The following is a 24,291-nucleotide window of genomic DNA, read 5'->3' on the forward strand; positions in this document are numbered from 1 at the left end:
GTCAGACTTTGAGAGCTGAGTATGGAGACCAGTGAGGGGCTCTGTTGCACAGCTCTGAGATCATGGCCTGAACTGAAAGCACTTAACCAGCTGAGCCACCTAAGTGCCTCTATTCTTTTTTCAAGTAAACTCTACCCCCAACATGGGGCTCAAAGACAAGACCCTGAGATCAAGGGTCACATGCTGTACTGACTGAGCCAGGCAGCCCATTTTTTTCTTTTTATCAGTGTGATAGTCTTACTCTTGATTTTTGATGTTGTGTAATACTTGAATAATGTTCAGTAGAGAGAATAGTATGCATATATAGATTATTCTGTTCCTTGGCTAATTCTGTGTTACATGATCACCAGGGCTTCAAGAATGTCCTGTTAAGCCCAGGAAAGTGCTGATTGCTTAGGCTTCCTAGAACTCATTAAATTGGGGAGAGCACCTGGTTCTTTATTGGATTTGCTTAAACTTAGCTCTGATGAAACCTAGTTATTAGTTCTGATTTGTAGAGTTTTATCAGAGAACACCATGTTTTTTAAAAAGGACATTTTTCAGTTTTAGGAAATACAGAAAGGGTACTCTTTCTATGTGTGTTGGCTCTCTGACTCATTTTTGTCTTTTGTTGTAGGGACAAACTGTGGGGGGTCTGTGTTTCCATCTTGGCTCTCCTGCCTCGAGTCCTCAGGTTGATGCTGCAGAGCCTGCGGGTGAACAGAGCTGGGCCTGAGGAGCTGCCTGTTGTGGGCCAGCTGCTTCGCCTGCTGCTTCAGCACGCACCCCTCAGGACTCATATGTTAGCCAACGCCATCTTGGTGCAGCAGATCATCAAGAATATCACGGTAAGAAGTGTGAAACAGGGCTTTGTACTTTTACTAGAAAAAGGGATTCCTTGCAGGGAATGGGGCTGTTGGCTCTTGGGAGGTTAGGTCCCCTGTGTACATTGACTGACTCTTGGAAGTAAGCCCACCATGGTGATTTTCCAAGGCTTCCCCTGAACACTAGCACCTGCCACTTAACCAGGGGAGGTCTTTGATCCAAAGTCCGTAATAAAAGCCATAAAGCAGTCATATTGAAACCAGATGGCAAGCAACTTAGTAGTAGTAGTAGAGGCATCAGAGTCACTCCTACCAGGAGTCTGATACAGGTAGTTTGGCATTGTTTTTAAACCTGTCAGTTGTTTTACTTTGCTGTAAGAATAGCAACTTAATTGAGTTTTGGTAACCATAAAATGAGATTACTCAGTTTTTAGTGTAACAGATACTAAGTTCTCAACAAATGTCAGCTGTCATTAAAAAAATTATTTACCAGGAATACACTATAACCAATTTCTAGTCACTTAGTTCACTGGAGAATAAGAGAAAGTTAAGAAGTTGCAGGTTTCAGTCTTGTATGGTGGTTGGTTCTGTTTTGCAGGGGCATCTCTAGGATTCCTGTAGTGGTTTTGGTTTGGAAGAGTTAGAGGTTTCTTATGTAGGTATTTGGAGCTTTATTGTTATGTGTAATACTTCAGAGTAATAGAACTTAACTAGATATATGTAACAGGTTCTTGTTCTGAATTTTCTCAGCAGCCTTCTGGAAGTAATGGAAGAGGCACCATTCAGAAATAGAAGGGAAGAAAAGTCAAGAATTTGGATTATTCTGAGGTTGCAGAATCAGCTTACCTCTATAAGGAAGAGAATGACAGAAACTATCATTTGGCCTTGTAGAATTATTCTCAGTTGATCTTAGTGCAAAGCTTGTGAGGAAGTCCAGAGTGGAGGGATGGTTGATGGTGAAATTTCATTAGTTCCTAGTATTTGAGAGGGAACAGATGAAACTAGAAACTGGTAGTACTGCTTGTATTTGGGAGTGTAACTAGGAATTTTCACTGCCAGTGGTAATGCCCAATTAACAAATCTCCATTTCCAGTAAGATTTCCTGTGGTGATTGATAGATGGAAGATGATATTCCAGTGGTTTGGAAGTCTCGTTTGGGTTTGTAAAATACTGTCGGGTAGCATAACAGTTTTGATACAATTCTCAAATTCCTCTTGTTTTTCTTTGCAGACCTTGAAGAGTGGAGGTATTCAGGAACAGTGGCTCACAGACTTGCATTATTGCTTCAATGTATATATCACTGGGCATCCCCAGGGTCCCAGTGCACTGAGTACAGTGTATTGAGTACAGTAAGAGACATTGTGGTACCTCCTGTTTGAAACTGTTCATTCACATCTAATTTTGAAGAGAGACTGATGTAATGTTTGTCATTAAAGTTGAACTTTTAAAGAAGTTTATGAACCTTTCTTTGTTCTAAGGTAGGAAAATAATGCAGGCTGGCTTTTTGGACTAGTACATAATACTTGATTACAGGTGGTTAGTGTATTTTGCATTTCATAAGAACTAAATATTTACAAAATACACAGTGATAATATAGTATCTTCTATTATTTATCGAGAAAGCAGAGTCTCTTTGTGTTCTCATCTCCGGTTCATTCAGACAGCATCAGAAACCAGTTTTTTATTTGGGAATAGTTGCCCTTCTCCATCATGACATTCAGCTTCTGACTATGGAGTCCTATTATATATAGCAGTTTTCTCTCCCTCTCTGCAGGAGCAAGATTTTAAGATAGTGCTACAGTTGTTTGGGGTTTTTCTATACCTAAATGGAGCTTGTTTTGATCAAGTTAATTCTTTCAAAAGTACTTTCCACTAATGGTCTATTAGAAGCTATATATAGCAATTTATATTGACCCTTGTACAATATTGGAGATTTAGGGAATTCTGACACCCTCCCCTCAGATTATAGACAAAATCTGTGTATAACATTTGATTCCCCCAGACCTTTACTACTAATAGCATACTGTTGACCAGAAGCCTTATTGATAATCAGTTTACCCATATTTTTTGGTGTTAGATACCTAATTCTTAAAGCAAGCTAGAGAAAAAGAACACATTTGCAGTACCACAGCTGTATTTATCGATACTATATGTATTTATTGAAAAACCATGTTCAGTGGATCCATACAAACCTGGCTGCTCAGTGGTCACCTGTATTCATTATTTTCATAATTATGAAATAATTACCTTAATTTTTTACAGTTTGCTACAGTTAACACTTTATTGCTTATCTCTTACTGTCAGGACAGGTGGCAGTAATTTTCATAAAATGGAAGTGGTTCTAGAAATATTTGAGCCTGTCACTGTTTAGGCCTTCTGTCTATGTTCCTATTGTAACTTTGCTCTTAAAAATGTGAAAAAGCCTGTGATCACTGGATTGTATTTATGCCAGATGTTTTTAGAATGTATATAGTTTTAGTTAGGACTGTTTTCCTTGCCAGTAGGAATGGCATTTTGACAAGATTGCTCACCTATACAGGTCAGGCAGAAACGGCCTGAATTAATACCTTATACGTAAATAGTCTGGTCTGTAAACCTCCCCAGCTGATTTCTCAGTGCTGGAGTACTGCTGCTGGTGCTCAGCAAGTGAGATTGCTGTTCACAGGACACAGCAGCAACCTGAGGCCTTCAGAGGCTAACGTGGGAATTATATAAGGGATCAACAGAGGGCCTGTTATTGTCTTAAGATTTTTTTTTTAAGATTTTATTTATTTGACAGAGAGAGAGAGAGCACAAGTAGGCAGAGAGGCAGGCAGAGAAAGAGGGGGAAGCAGGCTCCCTGCTGAGCAGAGAGCCCGATGCAGGGCTCGATCCCAGGACCCTGAGACCTTGACCTGAGCTTCGGCTCAGGCAGAGGCTTAACCCACTGAGCCACCCAGGTGCCGCCATTTTTTTTTTTCTTAAGCTTTTATTTATTTGATAGAGTACAAACGGAGAGCAGGAGAGGGACAGGTAGACTCCCTGCTGAGCAGGGAGCCTTATTTGGGGCCCGATCCCAGGACCTGGAGATTGAGCAAAAGGCAGATGCTTAACTGATTGAGCTACCCAGGTGCCCCAAGATTGATTTATTTTAGAGTAAAAGAAAGAGAGAGAGAAAATGAGAGAGCGTGTGTGTGTTTGGGGAGGGGAGGGTTATGAAGGAAAGGGAGAGAATATCCAGCAGTTTCCCCAGTGAGTGGTGAGCCTGGTACAGCTCCAGGGGATCGTGACCTGAGCCAAAGGCAGACGTTTTACTGAGCCACCCAGGTGCCCCTTGTCTTAATTTTTAAATGCAAATGCTGGGTCATGATTCTGCTCTAAAATTTAAAAATGATAATGTTGGAATAAGATTTGATTGGAGAGAAAGTGAAATGAAGAAGATGGGTGCTGTAGGACAGGCTCCTAACCATCCATCTCATCTAGTTTTTTACCAGGGCCAAAAACCCAGGCCTGCACCAGCTGGCTGGCAGAAATCTCATGTTAGTGCTCATGTTCTGAGTTTTACTTAGATTTTCTGTTAATTATAAGTTCTGCTTTACAGCTGTACTGACTGAAGTGAAGGTAGACAGCCAGGAAGCTTTGGCACAGTGTACCATGGTCCTTGTAGCACAGGCTAAGTGTACAAAACAGTGCGGTAGAAGAACAGAGAGAGAACATTCAGACACGGTCACTTAGTTGTTACCACATTTTCAGGCCACTAAGGCTTTAGGCGTGAGGATTAAAGTTGTCTCAAGATGTAAAAGATGAATCAGCAGAGAATTAGAACTCTGCACTAGCTATTCCAGCTACCCCAGACACATTCTTCCTCCAGAGGTGGTCAGAGCTTTGTTTTGGTTTTTGATTGAGTAGCTGATTGTAGGTTATAAGAAAAATTCTTTGATCTTCCACTGTTCTCAAGGAGGTGTATACACTGCAAGTTGCTCACTGTTAAAAGCAAATACCAGAGAGATAATCAGGTTATTAAATTTAGTACTGAAGAGTTCATTGCTGGTGAGGAACAAGGATTTAGGTATGGACTATCCATGGGGCTACTAAGGTGATGGCCAGTTTGTTGCAGAAACAGGATGACTTACTAGCCTTGCATTTTCCCTCCTTCTCCAAGATAATAGGACATCTCTTAACCTAAAGGGGTCAGGTGCTTGTGCTGTGACTGGGACCTAGGTCTTCAGTCTGTCTGCAATAATTGGTATAGCTTTCTCTGCTTTCAACATAAAATACCACAAACCTACATATACACTTACATAGCTTAACTTTCCACAGGCCACAGAGTTGGCTATAGAATCCATTGTAGAAAATAGGTTTGTTGAAAGCTCGATCTTTAAGGATGATAGTCTGATAGGCATATAATCTTGAGGTGGGGCGCCACAGTTGGAAAACTGTGATGTAAAAACCTTCTCATTTGATAAATGAGGATGCCAAGGCCCCAGATGGTTAAGAGAACTTGTTTAGGCCATATTGCTGTCTGTTGCTCCGAACTTTTTGTGGAACAAAGCAGCAAATATGAAAGGGGAGTAGTTAAAGTTACAAACATGTCTTATTATTTCTCTCCTGGTTTTATTACTGTTACCTAAAGTTCTTTTACAGTGAAATGTTGATCTGGAACTCTGTTTTCGGCTGCCTTTTGTATCAAGTCTTGAGTTACTTGCATAGCCTTCTATAGGTGGGCAGGAATTCTGCATTCATACAAGGGAGTTATTACCAGTAATCACTTGAGCCATGGCTAGTCCATTCATTGGAGTGGATTTTTTTAAAGGTAGTTCTTTTGTATTTAAAAAGATGGGCCCGGGACGCCTGGGTGGCTCAGTTGGTTGGACGACTGCCTTCGGCTCAGGGCGTGATCCTGGAGTCCCGGGATCGAGTCCCACATCAGGCTCCCAGCTCCATGGGGGAGTCTGCTTCGCTCTCTGACCTTCTCCTCGCTCATGCTCTCTCTCACTGTCTCTCTCTCTCAAATAAATAAATAAAATCTTTAAAAAAAAAAAAATAAAAAGATGGGCCCCCCAGGTCATGATCCCAGGGTCCTGCGATTGAGCCCCACATCGGGCTCTCTGCTTGGCAGGGAGCCTGCTTCCTCCTCTCTCTCTGCCTACCTCTCTGCCTACTTGTGATCTCTCTCTGTCAAATAAATAAATAAAATCTTTAAAAAAAAAAAAAAAAGATGGGCCCCCAAATTTAAAGGTTTTATTTATTTAACAGATATTTATTTATTTATTTAACAGATAGAGAAATCACAAGTAGACAGAGTGGCAGGTGGGGTGGGGGGAGCAGGCTCCCTGCTGAGCAGAGAGCCCGATGCAGGGCTCAATCCCAGGACCCTGAGATTATGACCTGAGCCGAAGGCAGAGGCTTAACCCACTGAGCCACCCAGGTGCTCCGATTATATATATTTTTATATACATACATAAGTGGTCTTATGCTGCTATGTTGTAGGTGGTTTGCAGGGGTTACTGTTGAAGGACTGGAGAGAACATGGATTGTGGATGTGGAGTCTCCCAAATGCATGTGGAGAAACAGTCCAAGGAGGCTATATATATATATATACTTTGTGATATCCAGCTGCCTTTCTGCCTCCTCTTTAAAGAGGTAAAGGCACTGCTAAAGCTTTCAGTCAAATATTGGAGCTTACTATGTGCCAGATAATTTTCTTCAACTGAACAGGACAGTGAACAAATTAGAAGATCCTTAATCCCATGGAATTCTCAAAGCAGAAGAATGAAAACTTTAATTCATGGAGAAGACCAAAATTAATGTTCTCTTCTTGGTTCAGTTTGGCATCTAGGATACTACACTGCAGAAAATTGTGTGCCCATTTCCATGGAAATTATTTATAGACATGTTTTCTGTATAAAACACATACTGGTTCCAGCTAAACTAGTTAGCCCTGACAGTCAGCCTGATTCACTGGTTAATGCTTAATGTGAATGGGTGGACCTAACAAAACCTTTTGTTCCCCCAAGTTTAGGTTTAGGAAAAGATTTTCTTCAGTGCTTGTCTATTTCCAAGCCAGTCAGAATTACGTATGTAGAACAAACAAGCTATTTATGTGAAATCCCAAGAAACCACTAAGTATTTGAATTTATTTATTCTGCCCTTTATATAAAAAACCTTTTGTGCTTCTAAAGCCCTTCTTCATTTTTAAGTTTCTGATTTTCTCAAGAGAAAAATACAGGACTAAATACAAAATGCTCTGGTTACCTAAATGCTGCTTCTCTGGTGGTTCTATTTGACCATTGTTTTTGAAACTAATTTTCAGTTCATTCAAGTATAACAAAAGTTTTCTTTTTTACATGGAAACTTTCTAAGGAATCAGCTTCAGTTCTTACTGCCCTACCCACTACTCCCTGATCAGCCTGCCTCTATTATATGAGTTGCCCAACTCTTATTATTAAAGATTGGGCAGTAATGACTCTACCCCCACATCCAGGTTTTCTCCCCATCAAAAACTAAATGAATGTTAAAGTTCATGCTGACAGTCATTGTTCACCTTCCCAGCTGCACTCTGTTCTGCAGGATGACTAGATCGGCGAGGGTGGGGGGACGTGTTGCCATAGCCACCCATGAGCAACACTGGATCTGACATTAACTGCTGACAGCACTGAACTTATCACCCAAATTTAATGCTGGTGTGAATGAAGGGGGCTCTGAGTAAAACACTCTTGTCTTATAGCTGAAAAGAAAGTTCCCTGAGCTTCTGTATGAGTGAAGCCAGAGCAGGACAGGTTATTAAATACTAAATGTCCAGCTCACAGGGTCATGAAAGGCAAAAGCCAGAATTTGTGGTAACAGAACTTCTTCTCAACTTTGAGAAGGAGATGAAGAATCTTAATGTAAAACCAGTATGGAGCAAGAATTCCCCAAGGTCTTATTTGAAGAAAGACAGTATTTTCACTTCCTTCTTTGTGTGAACACATATGTAAAAGTGATCAGTAATAGGTACCATTTGTCGTCGGTTGTCTCTACTGGAGGTAATGTTAACAATGACTTGCCTCTTGTGGAGATAGGTCGACTGCAGTAATAATTCCGAAAGGGGAATGAAATGACCATTGGAAACCCCTGGGAGTCTCTGTTGTGATACCTTCCACCTTTGGGGATGAAACAAGGCAAATTCTTCCCCCATATCTCCGCAGTCTGTTTTGTCAGTTCATTGGCTACCTTACCTGAATTGAGACGCAGCACAGGATGAGCTCTGGAAGATCTTGTGGGATAAGGTACTTTTCCTTCTTGAGAACAACCTGAAATCAACCAACAGTGACCATTTCTGACATGACAGCTGCAGCCTAACCAAGTTCTAAATTCCTCATTGAGGTAAAGGCTTGAGCTTGTTGGTATCTGCCAAGATAAATTAGGTATGGTGTGGAAATACCATGTAGGCCAAGGGTAAAGTCCTGAATTTTTGCTGCCTGGGCTGCAAGTCTATTTCTAAAGGTGCCTTGGCTCAACGTTTTTCTTTTGGGGAGCTAGCCAGGCTTGTGTCTGCTGGGTTTATTTGGATGGGCTTTTTTCAGAGCTGAAAATGTTTCCATTTAAAGCAGCTCATCTGCTGAACAAGTATTTACTGTAGTGCATGGGTCTGGGGCATTCCCACAGAAGGGCAACCCTAAGGTTAAAGTGAGGCAGACAGGGTCTTCCTGCTCCTGGAGCCCTCCAGATGGGTAAAGGGAAGACACAAGCAGTGGTCTTGAGGGGTTTAAAGGATGAGGCATTTAGTAATGAAGGCCAGCAGAAGACGTTTTGGCTGGAAGGCTCTCTGGGTTGAAATGGTAGAATGCATAATGAAACCAATTCTGACCCAGAGCTGCTGGAGGCATTAAATGTGGATGCTGAGGATTCTTTTGGTGCCTGGAAATAGAATAATAAAATTCCTACCTGGATGGAGGTTTGCCCATTGTAATTAAATTCCATTTTGGATACTGATGCAACACTCTGGGGATGCTTGTCAACTACAGAGTGCCCAAAGGACAATTACCGTAGATTTGCTTGAGTACTGAGTGTCTAGTGGACTTTGTGCCTGAGCTGCCCTTGGATGAACTCTTGGTGGTCCTGGTTACTGCAGTGTTCTTTGGGGAGGTTAGTTCCAGTTCTTTCCTCCAAATTTGGAGCAACAATGCCAGGCACTCTCGGTTCCATCTGTCCACATCTCTGGCTCCAAGCTCCTTCATATGCAGAAGGTGAGACAGGTGCTTCCTAAGCTGGTAGCTGGTGGGGTCAGAAGACGAGAAAGGCTTTACGATCATAGTACTGTGAAACATGTTTCCTGGAAGCTATAGGAATAGTACTTGATGAACTGGGAGATTCATTTAAGCTCCCATTTCTGCTTTACAGTGGCAGTATGTTTAATGTTTTTTGTTTTGTTTTTAAATCAGACACTTCCTGAACTAGGAATCAGTTGACTCTGCCGTTAGGGTCAGTCAAGCCAATGTCTAAACACATAAATGCAGTATGAGAAGTACCGTGCAAGAATGAGGAGCTAGATGGCATGGACAATGTGGGGACTGAAAATTGGTGGTGGTCTGATAAGGCTTTATAAGGCTGGTGTTTGTGCTGGGTTTTAAAGGATGTGTAGGAGCTTAGCAGGCAGAGAAGGATAACTCCGGGCAGCAGAACTGGCATAAGTAGAGGTGTGGGTATATGTGCCAGAAAATCGGTAATGAGATGTATTTAAAGCACTGTGTATTTGGTGAAGGAAAAATGGAATGCTACATTATACTGTGGAAGGAGCCAACATTTATTCAGTCTGTTATATATCAGGCATTTTCCTTATGATTAAGCCAAAAATAAATCCATGAGGCAGGCATGAGGAGTCTGGTAAAGGCTGAGTAGGTGGGATGTTACCAAGATGGCAACATAGGTTGTTCTGGACTTGGCTTCCCCTTAAAAGGACAATTAACTATTCACAGATAAGACACTATTGAGAAAGTGCTAGAATATGGGAGTGAGGTTGCAGCCCTTTGCATCACAGAGACCAGATAACACTGCATTGGCATATGAGGAACACCTACATGCTGACTGCACTACACAGTAGAATACACACCAGGCTGGAGTAGCACCATGCCAAAATGTCTGCCTTGAGCCTTTGTATGGTTCCTCAAATGGGAAAAGAGAACCCGTGGTGGAATCCAGCTCCCCCAGCCTTGTGGGTCACTTCTTGGGAACCCCCCTTCTGGTCTTACCCATGACAACTGCCAGGGAATCTGTAGGGCTGGACCTCCAGAATCTGACTGATGGGGAAGGGAAGGGGTTAAAAGTAACCAGAACGTGGATCTTGGTAGACCAAGTTCGTACCAGCAGTGCCCATATAGTAGTCTCAATCTTTAATTTTGCTTATTTGCAGAGCCAAAACAGAGGTGCAGTCTGACCAGGGAACACAGCAGGGTGCCTGATTGGGTCCTCAAAGAACTCTGTCAACCTTGCAGTCTAGTCTGCTTCAGCTCAGGTGGAGAGCTGAGGTACAGCCTGTCCCACACATGAGTATAGCTCCTGGCCCTGCCTGATCAAAGCCTGGTCAGAACACCTAGAAAGCTGCATACCTCTGCAAACTCAAGCAGGGAGGTACAGCACACAGAGCTGATTATTTGCAGAGCAAAAAATAGTGGCCCTGTATACCCAGGGAGCTTGCGATACAGGTCAGCTTGAGTCAACCTTATAGAGCTTTTTAGGCCTTTGAGCCAATTCCCTGACCTGTATGGGCAAGGAAGATAATTCATAGCCCTAGCCATTGCTGATTACAGCTTCAGCCCATCTGACCGGGAAACCTAGTCATGGCACATAGGAAGCTATGTAGCCCATCCAACAGCCCTTATTACAGTGGCAGTTAAACAGAAAGTAGCCTGGCTCTATCCCTGTATGCAGGCAAAATGGTGGCCCTAACTGGCTAGGGAAGTCAATGTAAAGTATTGTCTTACTTAGCCCCCAAACAAGCGGTGCATGCCTTGGGGCCTGTCCTGCTGCCCTGCCAATTCATGGAAGTGAATTCATAGCCCCACCTACTAATAAATCTAGTTCCCAGCCACCCAACCATCTAGTAAGCCTGACCAGAAACCCTAGGCAACTCACAGTCCCTCCTAAAGCCTCGCTTGGTCAGAGAACCAACCCAGTAGGCCTATCCAGCTGTTCTCAGGCAGCAGCACAAACTCAAATTCCCTTGCCCCAAAATAGACTGCTCTGATAGCAAGGTTCCCCCTGCCCAAGGATGTTACTAGTCCAGGTCCAGAAACTCAAACTGAGCTGCCCGGGAAGAACTGTCTTGGCTAAAGCAGACCTGTAAATTGTGGAAGAGAAGACCACTCAGCAACATCAGAAATCAAGAATCACAAAAAAATCAGGTAAACATGACACTGCCAAAGGAAACAAATAAAACTCTGCTAACTAAACCTAAATCTATGAATTGTTATATAAAAAATTCAGAAACCCCCTGAAGTTTAGTGAACTACAAGAATGCACGGGCAACCAAATGAAATTGGCAAGATAATGCATGAACAAAATGAGTTCAACAACAAAAACAAACAAAAAAAAACATTAAAAAAAATCCTAGAGCTGAAAAATACATGTCTGAACTTAAGAATTCAATAGAGAACTTCAAAGGTACACTTTACCATGTAGAAGAAAGAACCAGTGACTTAGAAGACAGGACATTTGAAATTAGAAGAGCAAAATGAAGAGCACAAATGCACTATGGGAATTCCAGAACAGAAAGAATGGGACAGAAAATATGTTTAAAGAAGTAATGGCTGAAAGGATCCCAAACCTGGAGAAAGAAATGGATATCCAGACCCATGAAACCCAAAGAACTCTAAATAGAACCTGAATAGTGGTATACTAACAAATATTATACTGTCAAAACTCAAATTTTCAAATAAGCTAAAGAAGTTAAATATAAAACAACTTCCATAAGACTATAAATGCATTTCTCAACAAAAAATTTTCAGGCCTGGAAGAATAGGACAATATATTCAAAATATGAAAGGAAAAAACTGTCAGTTAAGAATTCTATAGCTGGCAAAGCTTTCCAGAAATGGAGAGATATCAAACTAAAACAAGGAATCCATAATCACTAGACCTTCCTTATAAGAAATGCTAAATGAAAGAATTCTATAGCTGGCAAAGCTGTCCTTCAGAAATGGAGAGATAAAGAACAATATAAAACAAGGAATCCATAAGCACCAGAGCTTCCTCATAAGAAATGCTAAAGGGAACTGAATGGAAGTAAAAGGATGCTAAATCAGAAGGTAGCATAAAACTCACTGTTAATGGTAAACACATAGTCAAAATTAGAATCTAATATGATAATGGTTGTGCATAATGTACTTCAACTCTAGTGTAAAAGTTTAAAGATTTAGGTGTGCCTGCGTGGCACAGTTGGTTAAATGTCTGACTCTTGTTTCAACTCCGGTCATAATCTTAGGGTCATGAAATTGAGCCCTGCATCAGGCTCTCTGCTCAGTGTGGAGTCTGCTTAAGACTTTCCCTCTCCCACCTCCCACCCCATATTTGCTCTCTAAAATAATATTTTTTTTAAAGTTCAAAAACTTAATAAAAATACAACTACAGTAGTCCATTATTGGGTATACAGTATAAAAAATATGTAAACTTCAAAATCAGTAAGCTAATGTGGGTGGGTAAAAAAAGTGTAAAGTTTAGTAGGAGTGCTATTAAAGTTAAGTTGTTACCAGTTTAGGGTGTTACAACAAAATAAAGATATTTTGTAACCATAAGGGAAAAACTGTGCTAATTACACAAAAGAACATGATAAAGAAGCATACAGATACCAAAAGATACCAGAACACACACAAGACAGGGTAAGAAACAAGGTGCAACAGTTCTACAAAACAGCCAGGAAAAAAAATTGCAATAGTAAGTCCTTATTTATCAATAATTACTTCAAAAGTTAATGATTTAAATCCTCCAAAAGGCATAGAATAGCTCAGTAGATTGGGAAAAAAAAATGATCCAAGGATATGCTGCTTCAGAGTGAAGGGATGGAAAAAGGTATTTCAAGCAAATGGTAACAAAATAGCACAGGTAGCTTTATCAGACAGAACAGACTTTAAAAATAGTAAAAAAGACACAAAGAAGGCCATTATATAATGATAATAAGGTCGATCCATCAAGAAGATATATTTGTTTTTTGGGGTTTATTCTATTTTACTAGATTTTATTTATTTGACACAGAGAGCACAAGTAAGCAGAGCGGCAGGTAGAGGGAGAGAGAGAAGCAGACTCTGCTGAGCAGGCAGCCTGATGTAGGGCTCAATCCCAGGATCCTGGGATCATGACCCAAGCCGAAGGCAGCTGCTTAACCAACTAAGGCACCCAGGCCCCCCAAGAAGATATATTTGTAAATATTTATGCACACAATGTTGGCGCACCTAAATATATAAAAGCAAAAACTGACAGCTATCAGCAGAAATATACAGAAATACAATGATAGCTGAGAACTTTAATATCCCATACTCAACAATGGATAGATCACTTAGAGCATCAGTAAAGAAAAAAAAAAGGATTTGAAAAAACACTAGAGATCAATTTGACCTTGACATAGCACGTTCCATCCAGCAACAGAATAGACATTCTTCTCAAGCACACTTGGGGCATTTCCTAGGAGAGACCATATCTTAGGTCTCTTAGAAGTGTGCAAATTCAAGAAGACTGGAACTATACCAAGTATCTTCTTTGACTACAGTAGTATGAAACTGGAAATAAGTAGGAGGAGGAAAACTGGAAAATACACAAATAACATGGAAATTAACATTTTCCACGTTAGAAGAAATCAAAGGGAAAATAAAGTATCTTGAGGCAAACAAAAGAAAATACAACACACCAAAACTTGTGGAATGTAGTAACAAGTTTTAAGAAGGAACTTAATGCAATAAATACCTACGTTAAGAAGAAAGATCTCAAATAGATAACCTTCTCCTACACTTTAAGAAAATAGGAAAAGAACAAACTAAGCCCAAAATTACTGAAAGAGTGAAATAAAGATGGAGCAGAAATAAGTGAAATATCAGGAAAACAGTAGAGAACATTAGCAAAATTAAGAGTTGTTTCTTTGAAAAAAAATTGACAACCTTTAGCTAGACTAAAGATGATGCAGATCAACAAAATTTTGATGAAAAAGGAGACATTACAACTGATACAATAGAAAGGCAATGGACAGTAAGACACTACTAGGAACAACTATACAACAAACTAAACAACTTAAAAGAAATGGAAGTTAATAGAAACCTACAACCTACCAACACAGAGTCAAGAAGAAACAGAAAATGTGAATAGACAAATTATTAGTAAGAAGATCGAATCAGTAATCAAAACCTCCCAATGAAGAAAGCTTAGGACCAGATGGCTGGTGAATTTTACCAAACATTTAAAGTATTAATGCCAGGGTGCCTGCTGGCCTAGTAAATACAGCATGCAACTCTTGATCTTAGGGTTGTAGGTTCAAGCCCCATGTTGGGTGTAAAGATTGCTTCAAAGTAAAATCTTAAGAAATAATGCCAATCCTTTTAAAACTCTTCCCAAAGAAGAATTGAAGAGTAGGGAACACTTGCAAACTCATTTCATGATGTCAGCATTACCCTGATACCAAAGACACAAAACGACACTACAAGCCAATACTCTTAATGAATATAGATGCAGAAATTCTCAATAAAATAGCAAGAACTGAATTCACATTAAAAGGATCATTTACCCCGAAATGAAAAGATAGTTTAACATACATAAAATCAAAGTGCTACATTACACTACTAGAATGAAAGGAAAACACGATTATTTCAATAGAAACAGAAAAAGCATTTTATAAAATTTAACATCTGGGGCACCTGGGTGGCTCAGATGGTTAAACGTCTGCCTTCAGCTCAGGTCATGATCCTGGGGTCCTGGGATCGAGCCCCATGTCAGGCCCCTCACTCATTGGGGAGCCTGCCTCTCCCCCTCCTTCTCCCTCTGCCTCTCCCTCTGCTCATTCTCTCTCTTTCTGTACCTCTCTCAAATGAATAAATAAAATCTTTGAAAAAGATTTAACACCTGATTCATGGTAAAGACTTAAGAAATTAGGTACAGAAGTAATACACCTCAACATAATAAAGGTCACATATGACAAGTCCACATCAAACTCAATGGTGAAAAGTTGGAAACTTTCCCTCTGAGATTAGGAACAAGATAAGGGTGTCTACTCAACTCCTATTCAACACAGTCCTAGAAGTACTGGAAGTCCTAGCTAGAACAATCAGGCAATAAATAAATAAATAAATAAATAAATAAATAAATAAATAACTGACATCGTGCAAGTAAAGGAAGAAGTTAATCTCTCTCTATTTATGGATGACTTTATATATAAAAAAACTTAAGGACTCTACCAGATAAACTGTTAGATCTTTTCAACAAATTCAGTGCAGTTGCAGGATACAAAAATAACATACTAGAATAAGTGGCATTTTCTAACACTAACAACAGATTATCTGAAAAGTAATAAAATGATCTCATAATAGCATCAAAAACAAAGTAGAGGGAGGAGCAAGATGGCAGAGGAGTAGGAGACCTAAATATTGGGTCCCAGGGGTTCAGCTAGTATCAAACCATTCTGAACACCTACAAAATCAAGATAGAAGAGAAGAGCAGCAGTTGTAGGAACAGAAAATCAACCACTTTCTGGAAGGTAGGACGTGTGGAGAAGTGAATCTGAGGTGACATGGGAAAATAGACTGGGGTGGCAAGCGTTAGAGCAGCAGGGCACAAAATCCAAACTTTTAGGAGTCTGCTCCACCAAGGGACATCATTCCAGAGGCTAAGTGGTGGGTGGAGACCTCGTGGTCTCAGGACCTGCGGGGTCGCAAAGACCAGGGGTATCTGAGTGTGGCAGAGCTGCCAGGTATCGGAGTGAGGAAGCTGGCTGCAGAGACTGAGCCATGGGGGTGGGGGTGGGGGTTTCTCAGCTCGGGGTTACCTTAAACTGAGATCTAAGGCACAGCTGGGCCACTGCTAGAGCAGGGACCCCACAAGTGGCAGATCCAGAGAGACCCCCTTCTTTCTTCCTCTGGGTGGAGTGGCGCGGGAGTACATTGCAGGAATCTGCTGGGTTTGGAGATTCCAAACAGGGCTGTGCATCAGAGATAGAAAGGCTCGGTTACAGGCTGGGTGAGCTCAGAGTGTGGCCGGAGACCAGGGAGACGAGAGGGATTGCTTGCTTTTCTCCAAGGATGCACTGAGGAGTGGGGCCCTGAACTCTAGGCTCCTACGGGTCAGAAACTGGGAGGCTGCCATCTTCATTCTCCTCCAAAGCTGTATGGAAGGTGTTCAGGGAACAAAAGCTTCTAAGAGCAAAACCGAGCAGATTTTAGAGCAGAGTCTTAGGCCCCTGGCAAGAGCAGTGCAATTCTGCCTTGGGCAAAGACATTTGAGAATTACTGCAACAGGCCCCTACCCAGAAGATCAGCATGAACATCTAGCCAAGACCAAGATCACTGATCAATGAGAACTGCAAAACTGCAGAGCTAGGGAAAAGCAACACACAGAATTCATGGCTTACCCCACCCCTCCATGAATCTTTAGTCTTTCAAAGTTATTTTTTTTTTAATTTTTTATTCTATTTTTTAAAAAATTTCCTCCTTCCTACTTTAATGTTTTGAACTATTTTTTAAAAGGTTTTGTTTATTTGACAGACAGTGAGAGAGGTAAGACAACCAGGAGGAGTGGGAGAGGGAGAAGCAGGCTTCCCACCAAGCAGGATCCAGAACCTGGGGCTCAATTCCAGGACCCTGGGATCATGACCTGAGCCAAAGGCAGATGCTTAATGACTGAGCCACCCTGGCACCCTGTTTTTAACTATTTTATCTTATCAATACCTTTTTTTAAAAATAAATTGATTTATTTGCAGAAAAACAGTATTCATTATTTTTTCAGCACACCCAGTGCTCCATGCAACCCGTGCCCTCCATAATGCCCACCACCATGTACCCCAACCTCCCAACTCCCCGCCACTTCAAACCCCTCAGATTGATTTTCGAAGTCCATAGTCTCTCATGGTTCACCTCCCCTTCCAATTTCTCCCAACTCCATTCTCCTCTCTAACACCCCTTGTCCTCCATGCTATTTGTTATGCTCTACAAACATATGATAATTGACTCTCTCTGCTTGACTTATTTCACTCAGCATAATCTCTTCCAGTCCCATCCATGTTGCTACAAAAGTTGGGTATTCGTCCTTTCTGATGGAGGCATAATACTCCATAGTGTATATGGACCAATCTTCCTTATCCATTTGTCCGTTGAAGGGCATTTTGGTTCTTTCCATAGTTTGGCGACCATGGCCATTGCTGCTATAAACATTGGGGTACAGATGGCCCTTCTTTTCACAACATCTGTATCTTTGGGGTAAATACCCAGGAGTGCAATTGCAGGGTCATAGGGAAGTTCTATTTTTAATTTCTTGAGGAATCTCCACACTGTTCTCCAAAGAGGCTGCACCAACTTGCATTCCCACCAACAGTGTAAGAGGGTTCCCCTTTCTCCACATCCTCTCCAACACGTTGTTTCCTGTTTTGTTAATTTTGGCCATTCTAACTGGTGTAAGGTGATATCCCAATGTGGTTTTAATTTGAATCTCCCTGAGGGCTAGTGATGATGAACATTTTTTCATGTGTCTGATAGCCATTTGTATGTCTTTATTGGAGAAGTGTCTGTTCATATCTTCTGCCCATTTTTTGATATGTTTGCCTGTTTCATGCGTGTTGAGTTTGAGGAGTTCATTACAGGAGTTCAGTACAGACAAAAGGATATCAACCTTTTGTCTGTACTGTCATTTGCAAATATCTTCTCCCATTCCGTGGGTTGCCTCTTTATCAATACCTTTTTAAAAATCTTTTTTTTCATATTTTATCCCTTCATTGTATATAACCTTATTTTTTCTATACATATAGGGTTTTTTTCCTTTAAAATTTTGGGATACAGTTTCTTCTAACAGATCAAAATATACCCTACATCTAGTGCATGGCTTTGTTCTAGTCTCCAGGCTGATCACATTCTTTTCTCTTTCTTTTTTCAACCAATTCCTTAGCAATTCCTTTTTTAGTGTCTTTTAAAATTTTCATCTTTACAATCATATTCCATCCCTTCATTGTGTTTAGCCTTATTTTTGTGTATATGTAAGTTTTTCTTTCTTTAAAAATTTGGGAGGTAGTTTCTTCTAACAGACTAAAACACATCCAAAATCAAGTGTGTGGCTCTGTTCTATTCACCAGTCTAAATACACACACACACACACACACACACACACACACACACACACATTTTCTTTTTTTCCCCTTTTCTCCCCCCAGTTTCCGGTCTCTTCTGATTTGATTAGTATATGTTTTTCTGGGGTCATTGCTACCCTTTTAGTATTTTATTCTCTCATTCATCTCAAGGTGGAAAACTCACCACAAAAAAAAAAAAAAAAAAAAAAAAAGAGGAGGCAGTACCAATGGCTAGGGACCTAATCAATATGGACATTAGTAATATGTCAGAACTGGGGTTCAGAATGATGATTATCAAGGTGCTAGCTGGGCTTGAAAAAAGCATGAAGTTTACTAGAGAATCCCTTTCTGGAGAAATAAAAACTAAAATCTAACCAAGTTGAAATAAAAAAAAACTATTAATGAGGTGCAATAAAAAATGGAGGCTCTTACTGCTAGGATAATTGAGGCAGAAGAGAGAATTAGTGATGTAGAAGACCAAATGATGGAAAAAAAAAAAAAGCTGAGCAAAAGACAGTCAACTACTGGACCACAAGAGGAGAATTTGAGAAATAAGTGAGATCATAAAATGAAATAATATTAGAATAATTGGGATCCCAGAAGAAAAAAGAGGCAGAAGGTATATTGGAGCAAATTATAGCAGAGAATTTACCTAATTTCGCAAAGGGACCAAGCATTAAAATCCAGGAGGCACAGAGAATCCCCATCAAAAATCAGTAAAAATAGGTCCACACCCTGTCATCTAATGGTAAAACTTACAAGTCTCAGAGACAAAGAGAAAATCCTGAAAGCAGCTCAAGACAAGAGGTCTGTAACCTACAACAGTAGAAATACTAGATTGGCAGCAGACCTATCCCCAGAGACCTGGCAGGCCAGAAAGGACTGGCATAATATATTCAGAGCAGTAAGGGAGAAAAATATGCAGCCAAGAATACTATATCCAGCTAGGCTGTCATTGAAAATAGATAAAAAGCTTCTAGGACAAACAATTTGCAAACACCAAACAAGCCCTATAGGAAATATTGAAAGGGGTCCTCTAAGCAAAGAGAGCCTAAAAGTAACAGACCAGAAAGGAATAGAGACAATATACAGTAACAGCCCCTTACAGACAATACAATGGCACTAGAGTCATAACTTTTGATAGTTACCCTGAATGTAAATGGGATAAATGCCCCAAATCAAAAGACATAGGGAATCAGAATGGATTAAAAAACAAAATAAAACAAAACAAAAACAAGACCCATCGATATGCTGTCTGCAAGAAACTCATTTTATACCCAAAGACACATCCATATTTAAAGTGGAAAACAATTTACCATGCTAATGGACACCAAGAGAAAGCTTGAGTGGCAATCTTTATATCAGATAAATTCGATTTTAAGCCAACAACTATAATAAGAGATGAGGCAGGACACTATATCATCCTTAAAGGGTCTGTCCAACAAGAAGATCTGACAATTTTAAATATCTATGCCCCTAACGTGGGAGCAGCCAATTATATAAACCAGTTAATAACAAAATCAAAGAAACACATTGACAATAATACAATAATAGTAGGGGACTTTAACACCTCCCTTACTTAAATGGACAGATCATCTAAGCAAAAGATCAGGGCTTTCAATGACACAATGGACCAGATGGACATCAGATATATTCAGAACATTTCATCCCAAAGCAACAGAATACACATTCTTCTTTAGTGTACATGGAACAGTCTCTAGAATAGATCACATCCTGGGTCACAAATCAGGTCTCAACCAGTACCAAAAGATTGGGATCATTCCCTGCAAATTTTCAGACCACAGTGCTCTGAAGCTAGAACTCAATCACAAGAGGAAAGTTGGAAAGAACTCAAATACGTGGAGGGTAAAGAGCATCCTACTAAAGAATGAATGGGTTAACCACAAAATTAAAGAAGAATTGAAAAAAATTCATGGAAACAAATGAAAATGAAAACACAACTGTTCAAAATCTGGGACACAGCAAAGGCGGTCCTGAGAGGAAAGTATATAGCGATACAAGCCTTTCTCAAGAAACAAGAAAGGTCTCAAGTACACAACCTAACCCTACACCCAAAGGAACTGGAGAAAGAACAGCAATGAAAGCCTAAACCCAGCAAAAGAAGAGAAATAGTAAACATCAGAGCAGAAATCAAGGAAATAGAAACCAATAGAACAGTAGAACAGATCAACGAAACAACGAGCAGTTTCTTTGAAAGAATTAATAAGATTGATAAACATCCAGCCAGACATATCAAAATAAAAGAGAAAGGACCCAAATTAATAGAATCGTGAATGAAAGAGGAATGATCACAACCAACACCAAAGAAATACAATTGTGAAAACATATTATGAGCAACAATACACCAGCAAATTTGACAATCTGGAAGAAATGGATGCATTCCTAGAGACATATAAACTACCAAAACTGAACCAGGAAGAAACAGAAAACCTGAACAGACCCATAACCAGTAAGGAGACTGAAGCTGTCATCAAAAATCTCCCAACAAAAAAGAGCCCAGGGCCAGACAGCTTCCCAGGGGCATTCTACCCAACATTTAAAGAAGAATTAATACCTATTCTCCTGAAATTGTTCCAAAAAATAGAAATGGAAGGAAAACTTCCAAACTCATTTTATGAGGCCAGCATTACCTTGATCCCCAAACCAAAGACCCATCAAAAAGGTGAATTACAGACCAATATCCTTGATGAAAACGGATGGAAAAATTCTCACCAAAATAATAGTCAGTAGGATCCAATATTATAGTAAAAGGCTTATTCACCACGACCAAGTGGGATTTATTCCTGGGCTGCAAGTTTCATTCAACATCCACAAATCAATCAATGTGATGCTATACATTAATAAAAGAAAGAACAAGACCATATGATACTCTCAATAGATGCTGAAAAAACATTTGACAAAGTACAGCATCCTTTCGTAATCAAAACTCTTCACAGTGGAAAAAAAAAACAACTCTTCACAGTGTAGGGATAGAGTGTACATACCTCAATATCATCAAAGCCATCTATGGAAAAACCACAGCAAATATCATTCTCAGTGGGGAAAAACTGAGAGCCTTCCCCCTAAGGTCAGGAACACAGCAGGGCTGTCTACTATCACCACTGCTATTCAACATAGTACTAGAAGTCCTAGCCTCAGCAATCAGACAACAAAAAGAAATAAAGGGCAACCAAATCAGCAGAGAAGTCAAAGTCTTACTCTTTGCAGAATATGATACATTATGTGGAAAACCCAAAAGACTCCATCCCAAAACTGCTAGAACTCACACAGGTATTCAGTAAAGTGTCAGGATATAAAATTAATGCACAGAAATCAGTTGCATTTCTATACAGCAACAGCAAGACAGAAGAAAGAGAAATTAAGGAGTTGATCCCATTTACAACTGCATCCAAAATCATAAGATACCTAGGAATAAACCTAATCAAAGAGGCAAAGAATCTGTACTCAGAGAACTATAGAATAGTCATGAAAGAAATTGAGGAAGACACAAAGAAATGGAAAAATTTTCCATGCCCATGGATTGGAAGAACAAATATTGTGAAAATGTCTATGTTACCTAAAGCAGTCTACATATTTAATGCAATCTCTACCTAAATACCGTCAAAATTTTCAAAGAAATGGAAAATATAATCCTGAAATTTATATGGAACCAGAAAAGACCCCAAATAGCCAGAGGAATGTTGAAAAAGAAAACTAAAGTTGGTGGCATCACAATTCCAGACTTCAAGCTCTATTACAAAGCTGTCATCATCAAGACAGTATGGCTGGCACAAAAACAGACACATAGATCAATGGAACAGAATAGAGAGCCCAGAAATGGTCCCTCAACTAATCTTTGACAAAGCAAGAAAGAATGTCCAATGGAAAAAAGTCTCTTCAACAAATGGTGTTGGAAAAATTGGACAGCCACATGCAGAAGAATGAAACTGGACCACTTTCTTACACCACACACAAAGACAAATTCAAAATGGGTGGAAGACCTTAATGTGAGACAGGAAACCATCAAAATCCTAGAGGAGAACACAGGCAGCAACCTCTTCGACCTCAGCTGCAGCAGCTCCTTCCTAGAAACACAGTCAAAGGCAAGGGTAGCAGGGGCAAAAATGAACTATTGGGACTTCATCAAGATTAAAAGGTTTTGCATAGCAAAGGAAACAGTCAACAAAACCAAAAGACACCCGACAAAATGGGAGAAGATATTTGCTAATGACATATCAGATAAAGGGCTAGTATTCAAAATCTATAAAGAACTTACCAATGGGCAGAAGACATGAACAGACATCTCTGCAAAGAAGATATCCTGATGGCCAACAGACACATGAAAAAATGCTCAACATCACTCGGCATCAGGGAAATACAAATCAAAACCACAGTGAGATACCACCTCACAAAAGTCAGAATGGCTGAAATTAACAAGTCAGGAAATGATAGATGTTGGCAAGGATGTGGAGAAAAGGGAATCCTCCTACACTGTTGGTGGGAATGCAAGCTAGTGCAGCCACTCTGGAAAACATTCTGGAGGTTCCTCAACAAGTTGGAAATAGAGCTACCCTACAACCCAGCAATTGTACTACTGGGTATTTACCCCAGAGATACAAATGTAGGGATCGAAGGAGCATGTGCACCTGAATGTTTATAGCAGCAATGTCCACAATAGTCAAACTATGGAAAAAACCTAGATGTCCATCAACAGATGAATGGATAAAGAAGAGGTGATAACACATGCACCCCCCAAACACACACACACACACACACACACATATATACATGGAATACTATGTAGCCATCAAAAAGCCCTGAAATCTTGCCATTTGCAATGACGTGGATAGAACTAGAGGGTATTATGCTATGCGAAATAAGTCAATCAGAGAAAGACAATTATTGTAGGATTTCTCTGATATGAGGAATTTGAGAAGCAGGGCGGGGGTCATGGGGGTTAAGGAAGGAAAAAATGAAACAAGATGGGATTGGGATGGAGACAAACTGTAAGTGACTGTTAATCTTATGAAACAAACTGAGGGTTGCTGGAGGCTGTGGGGGAGGGATAGGGTGGCTGGGTTATGGACATTGGGGAGGGTACGTGCTATGGTGAGTGTTGTGAAATGTGTAAGCCTGATGATTCACAGATCTGTACCTCTGGGGCAAATAATGCATTGTATGTTAATTTAAAAAAAGGAAAAAAATGAATAAAGACATGTACAGAAACACACACACACACAAATATGAATAAATTCAACTTAAACAGATGAAAGATCTCTACATTGAAAACTACAGAACACTGATGAAATAAATTGAAGACACAAATAATTGGAAAGGTACTATGTGTTCTTGGATTGGAAGAATATTATTAAAACATCTGTAGTACCCAAAGCCATCTATAGATTCCATGCAATCGCTATCAAGAGTCCAATGGCATTTTTTTACAGAAGTAGAAAAATTCTAAAATTCATATAGAAGTATAAAAGACCCCAATACACAATGCAATCCTGAAAAAGAAGGGAGAGGTCTCATACTTCTGATTTCAAACTATATTATAAAGTTATAGTAATCAAAACAGTATGGTACCCATATAAAAACAGATGCCTAGACCAATGGAAAAGAATTGTAAGTGCCCAGAAATAAATCCATGCATATAAGGTCAACTATATTTGATAAGGGAGCCTCAGTGGAGAGAAGACCATTGTTTAATAGACAGTGCTGGAAAAATTGGATATTCAAATGTAAAAGAATGAAACTAGACTCTTATCTTAACACCACTCACAAAAATTAACTGGGAATGGATTAAAAAGGCCTAAATGTAAGACCAGAAATTCCTAAAACTCAGGAAAAAAACTCCCTTGCTAAAGATATATATATATATATATATATATATATATATATATATATATATATTTTTTTTTTGGATATGATGCTAAAAGCACAAACAAAATAAAGAAGTGGAACTACAAAATAAAAAGCTTAAGCACAGCAAAATAAATGACAATATGTGGAAATGAAAAGACAATCTGTGGAATGGAAAAAATATTTACAAATCATATATCTGATAAGAGATTATTATCTAAAATACATACAGAACTCCTACAACTAAATAGCAAAAAAATCCCAAATAATCCAATGGAGAAAATGGGCAAAGTACCTGAATAGACATTTTTTCAAAAATGATACATGAGTGGCTAACAGGTTCATGAGAGGGTGCTCAACATCA

General features: G+C 39.8%; 2 protein-coding genes across 5 annotated transcripts in view; one reads left to right on the forward strand and one right to left on the reverse strand.

Moving 5' to 3' along the window:
• The window catches only part of TEX10 (testis expressed 10), a 66,271-nt gene extending 64,016 nt beyond the window's left edge, over positions 1-2,255 (forward strand). The window contains exons 14-15 of one of the 2 annotated variants that reach the window (XM_044265255.1): positions 617-827; positions 2,034-2,255. In XM_044265255.1, the coding sequence (XP_044121190.1) occupies positions 617-827; positions 2,034-2,147 (325 nt within the window). In that variant the 3' untranslated portion in view covers positions 2,148-2,255. Of the gene's footprint in view, positions 1-616; positions 828-2,033 lie in introns of those variants that run through there. The other variant, XM_044265256.1, reaches the window with a different exon arrangement.
• Positions 2,256-3,947: 1,692 nt separating this feature from the next.
• Positions 3,948-24,291, reverse strand: part of INVS (inversin) — a 168,880-nt gene continuing 148,536 nt past the window's right edge. For all 3 annotated transcript variants that reach the window (XM_044265260.1, XM_044265257.1, XM_044265258.1), the window contains 3 exons: positions 8,808-9,037; positions 7,999-8,073; positions 3,948-4,765 (listed from right to left, as the gene is read on the reverse strand). In XM_044265260.1, the coding sequence (XP_044121195.1) occupies positions 4,659-4,765; positions 7,999-8,073; positions 8,808-9,037 (412 nt within the window). In that variant the 3' untranslated portion in view covers positions 3,948-4,658. The remainder of the gene's footprint in view (positions 4,766-7,998; positions 8,074-8,807; positions 9,038-24,291) is intronic.

This window comes from Neovison vison, chromosome 9 (genome assembly GCF_020171115.1).
Source record: "Neovison vison isolate M4711 chromosome 9, ASM_NN_V1, whole genome shotgun sequence".
In the NCBI taxonomy this organism is placed as follows: Eukaryota; Metazoa; Chordata; class Mammalia; order Carnivora; family Mustelidae; genus Neogale; species Neogale vison.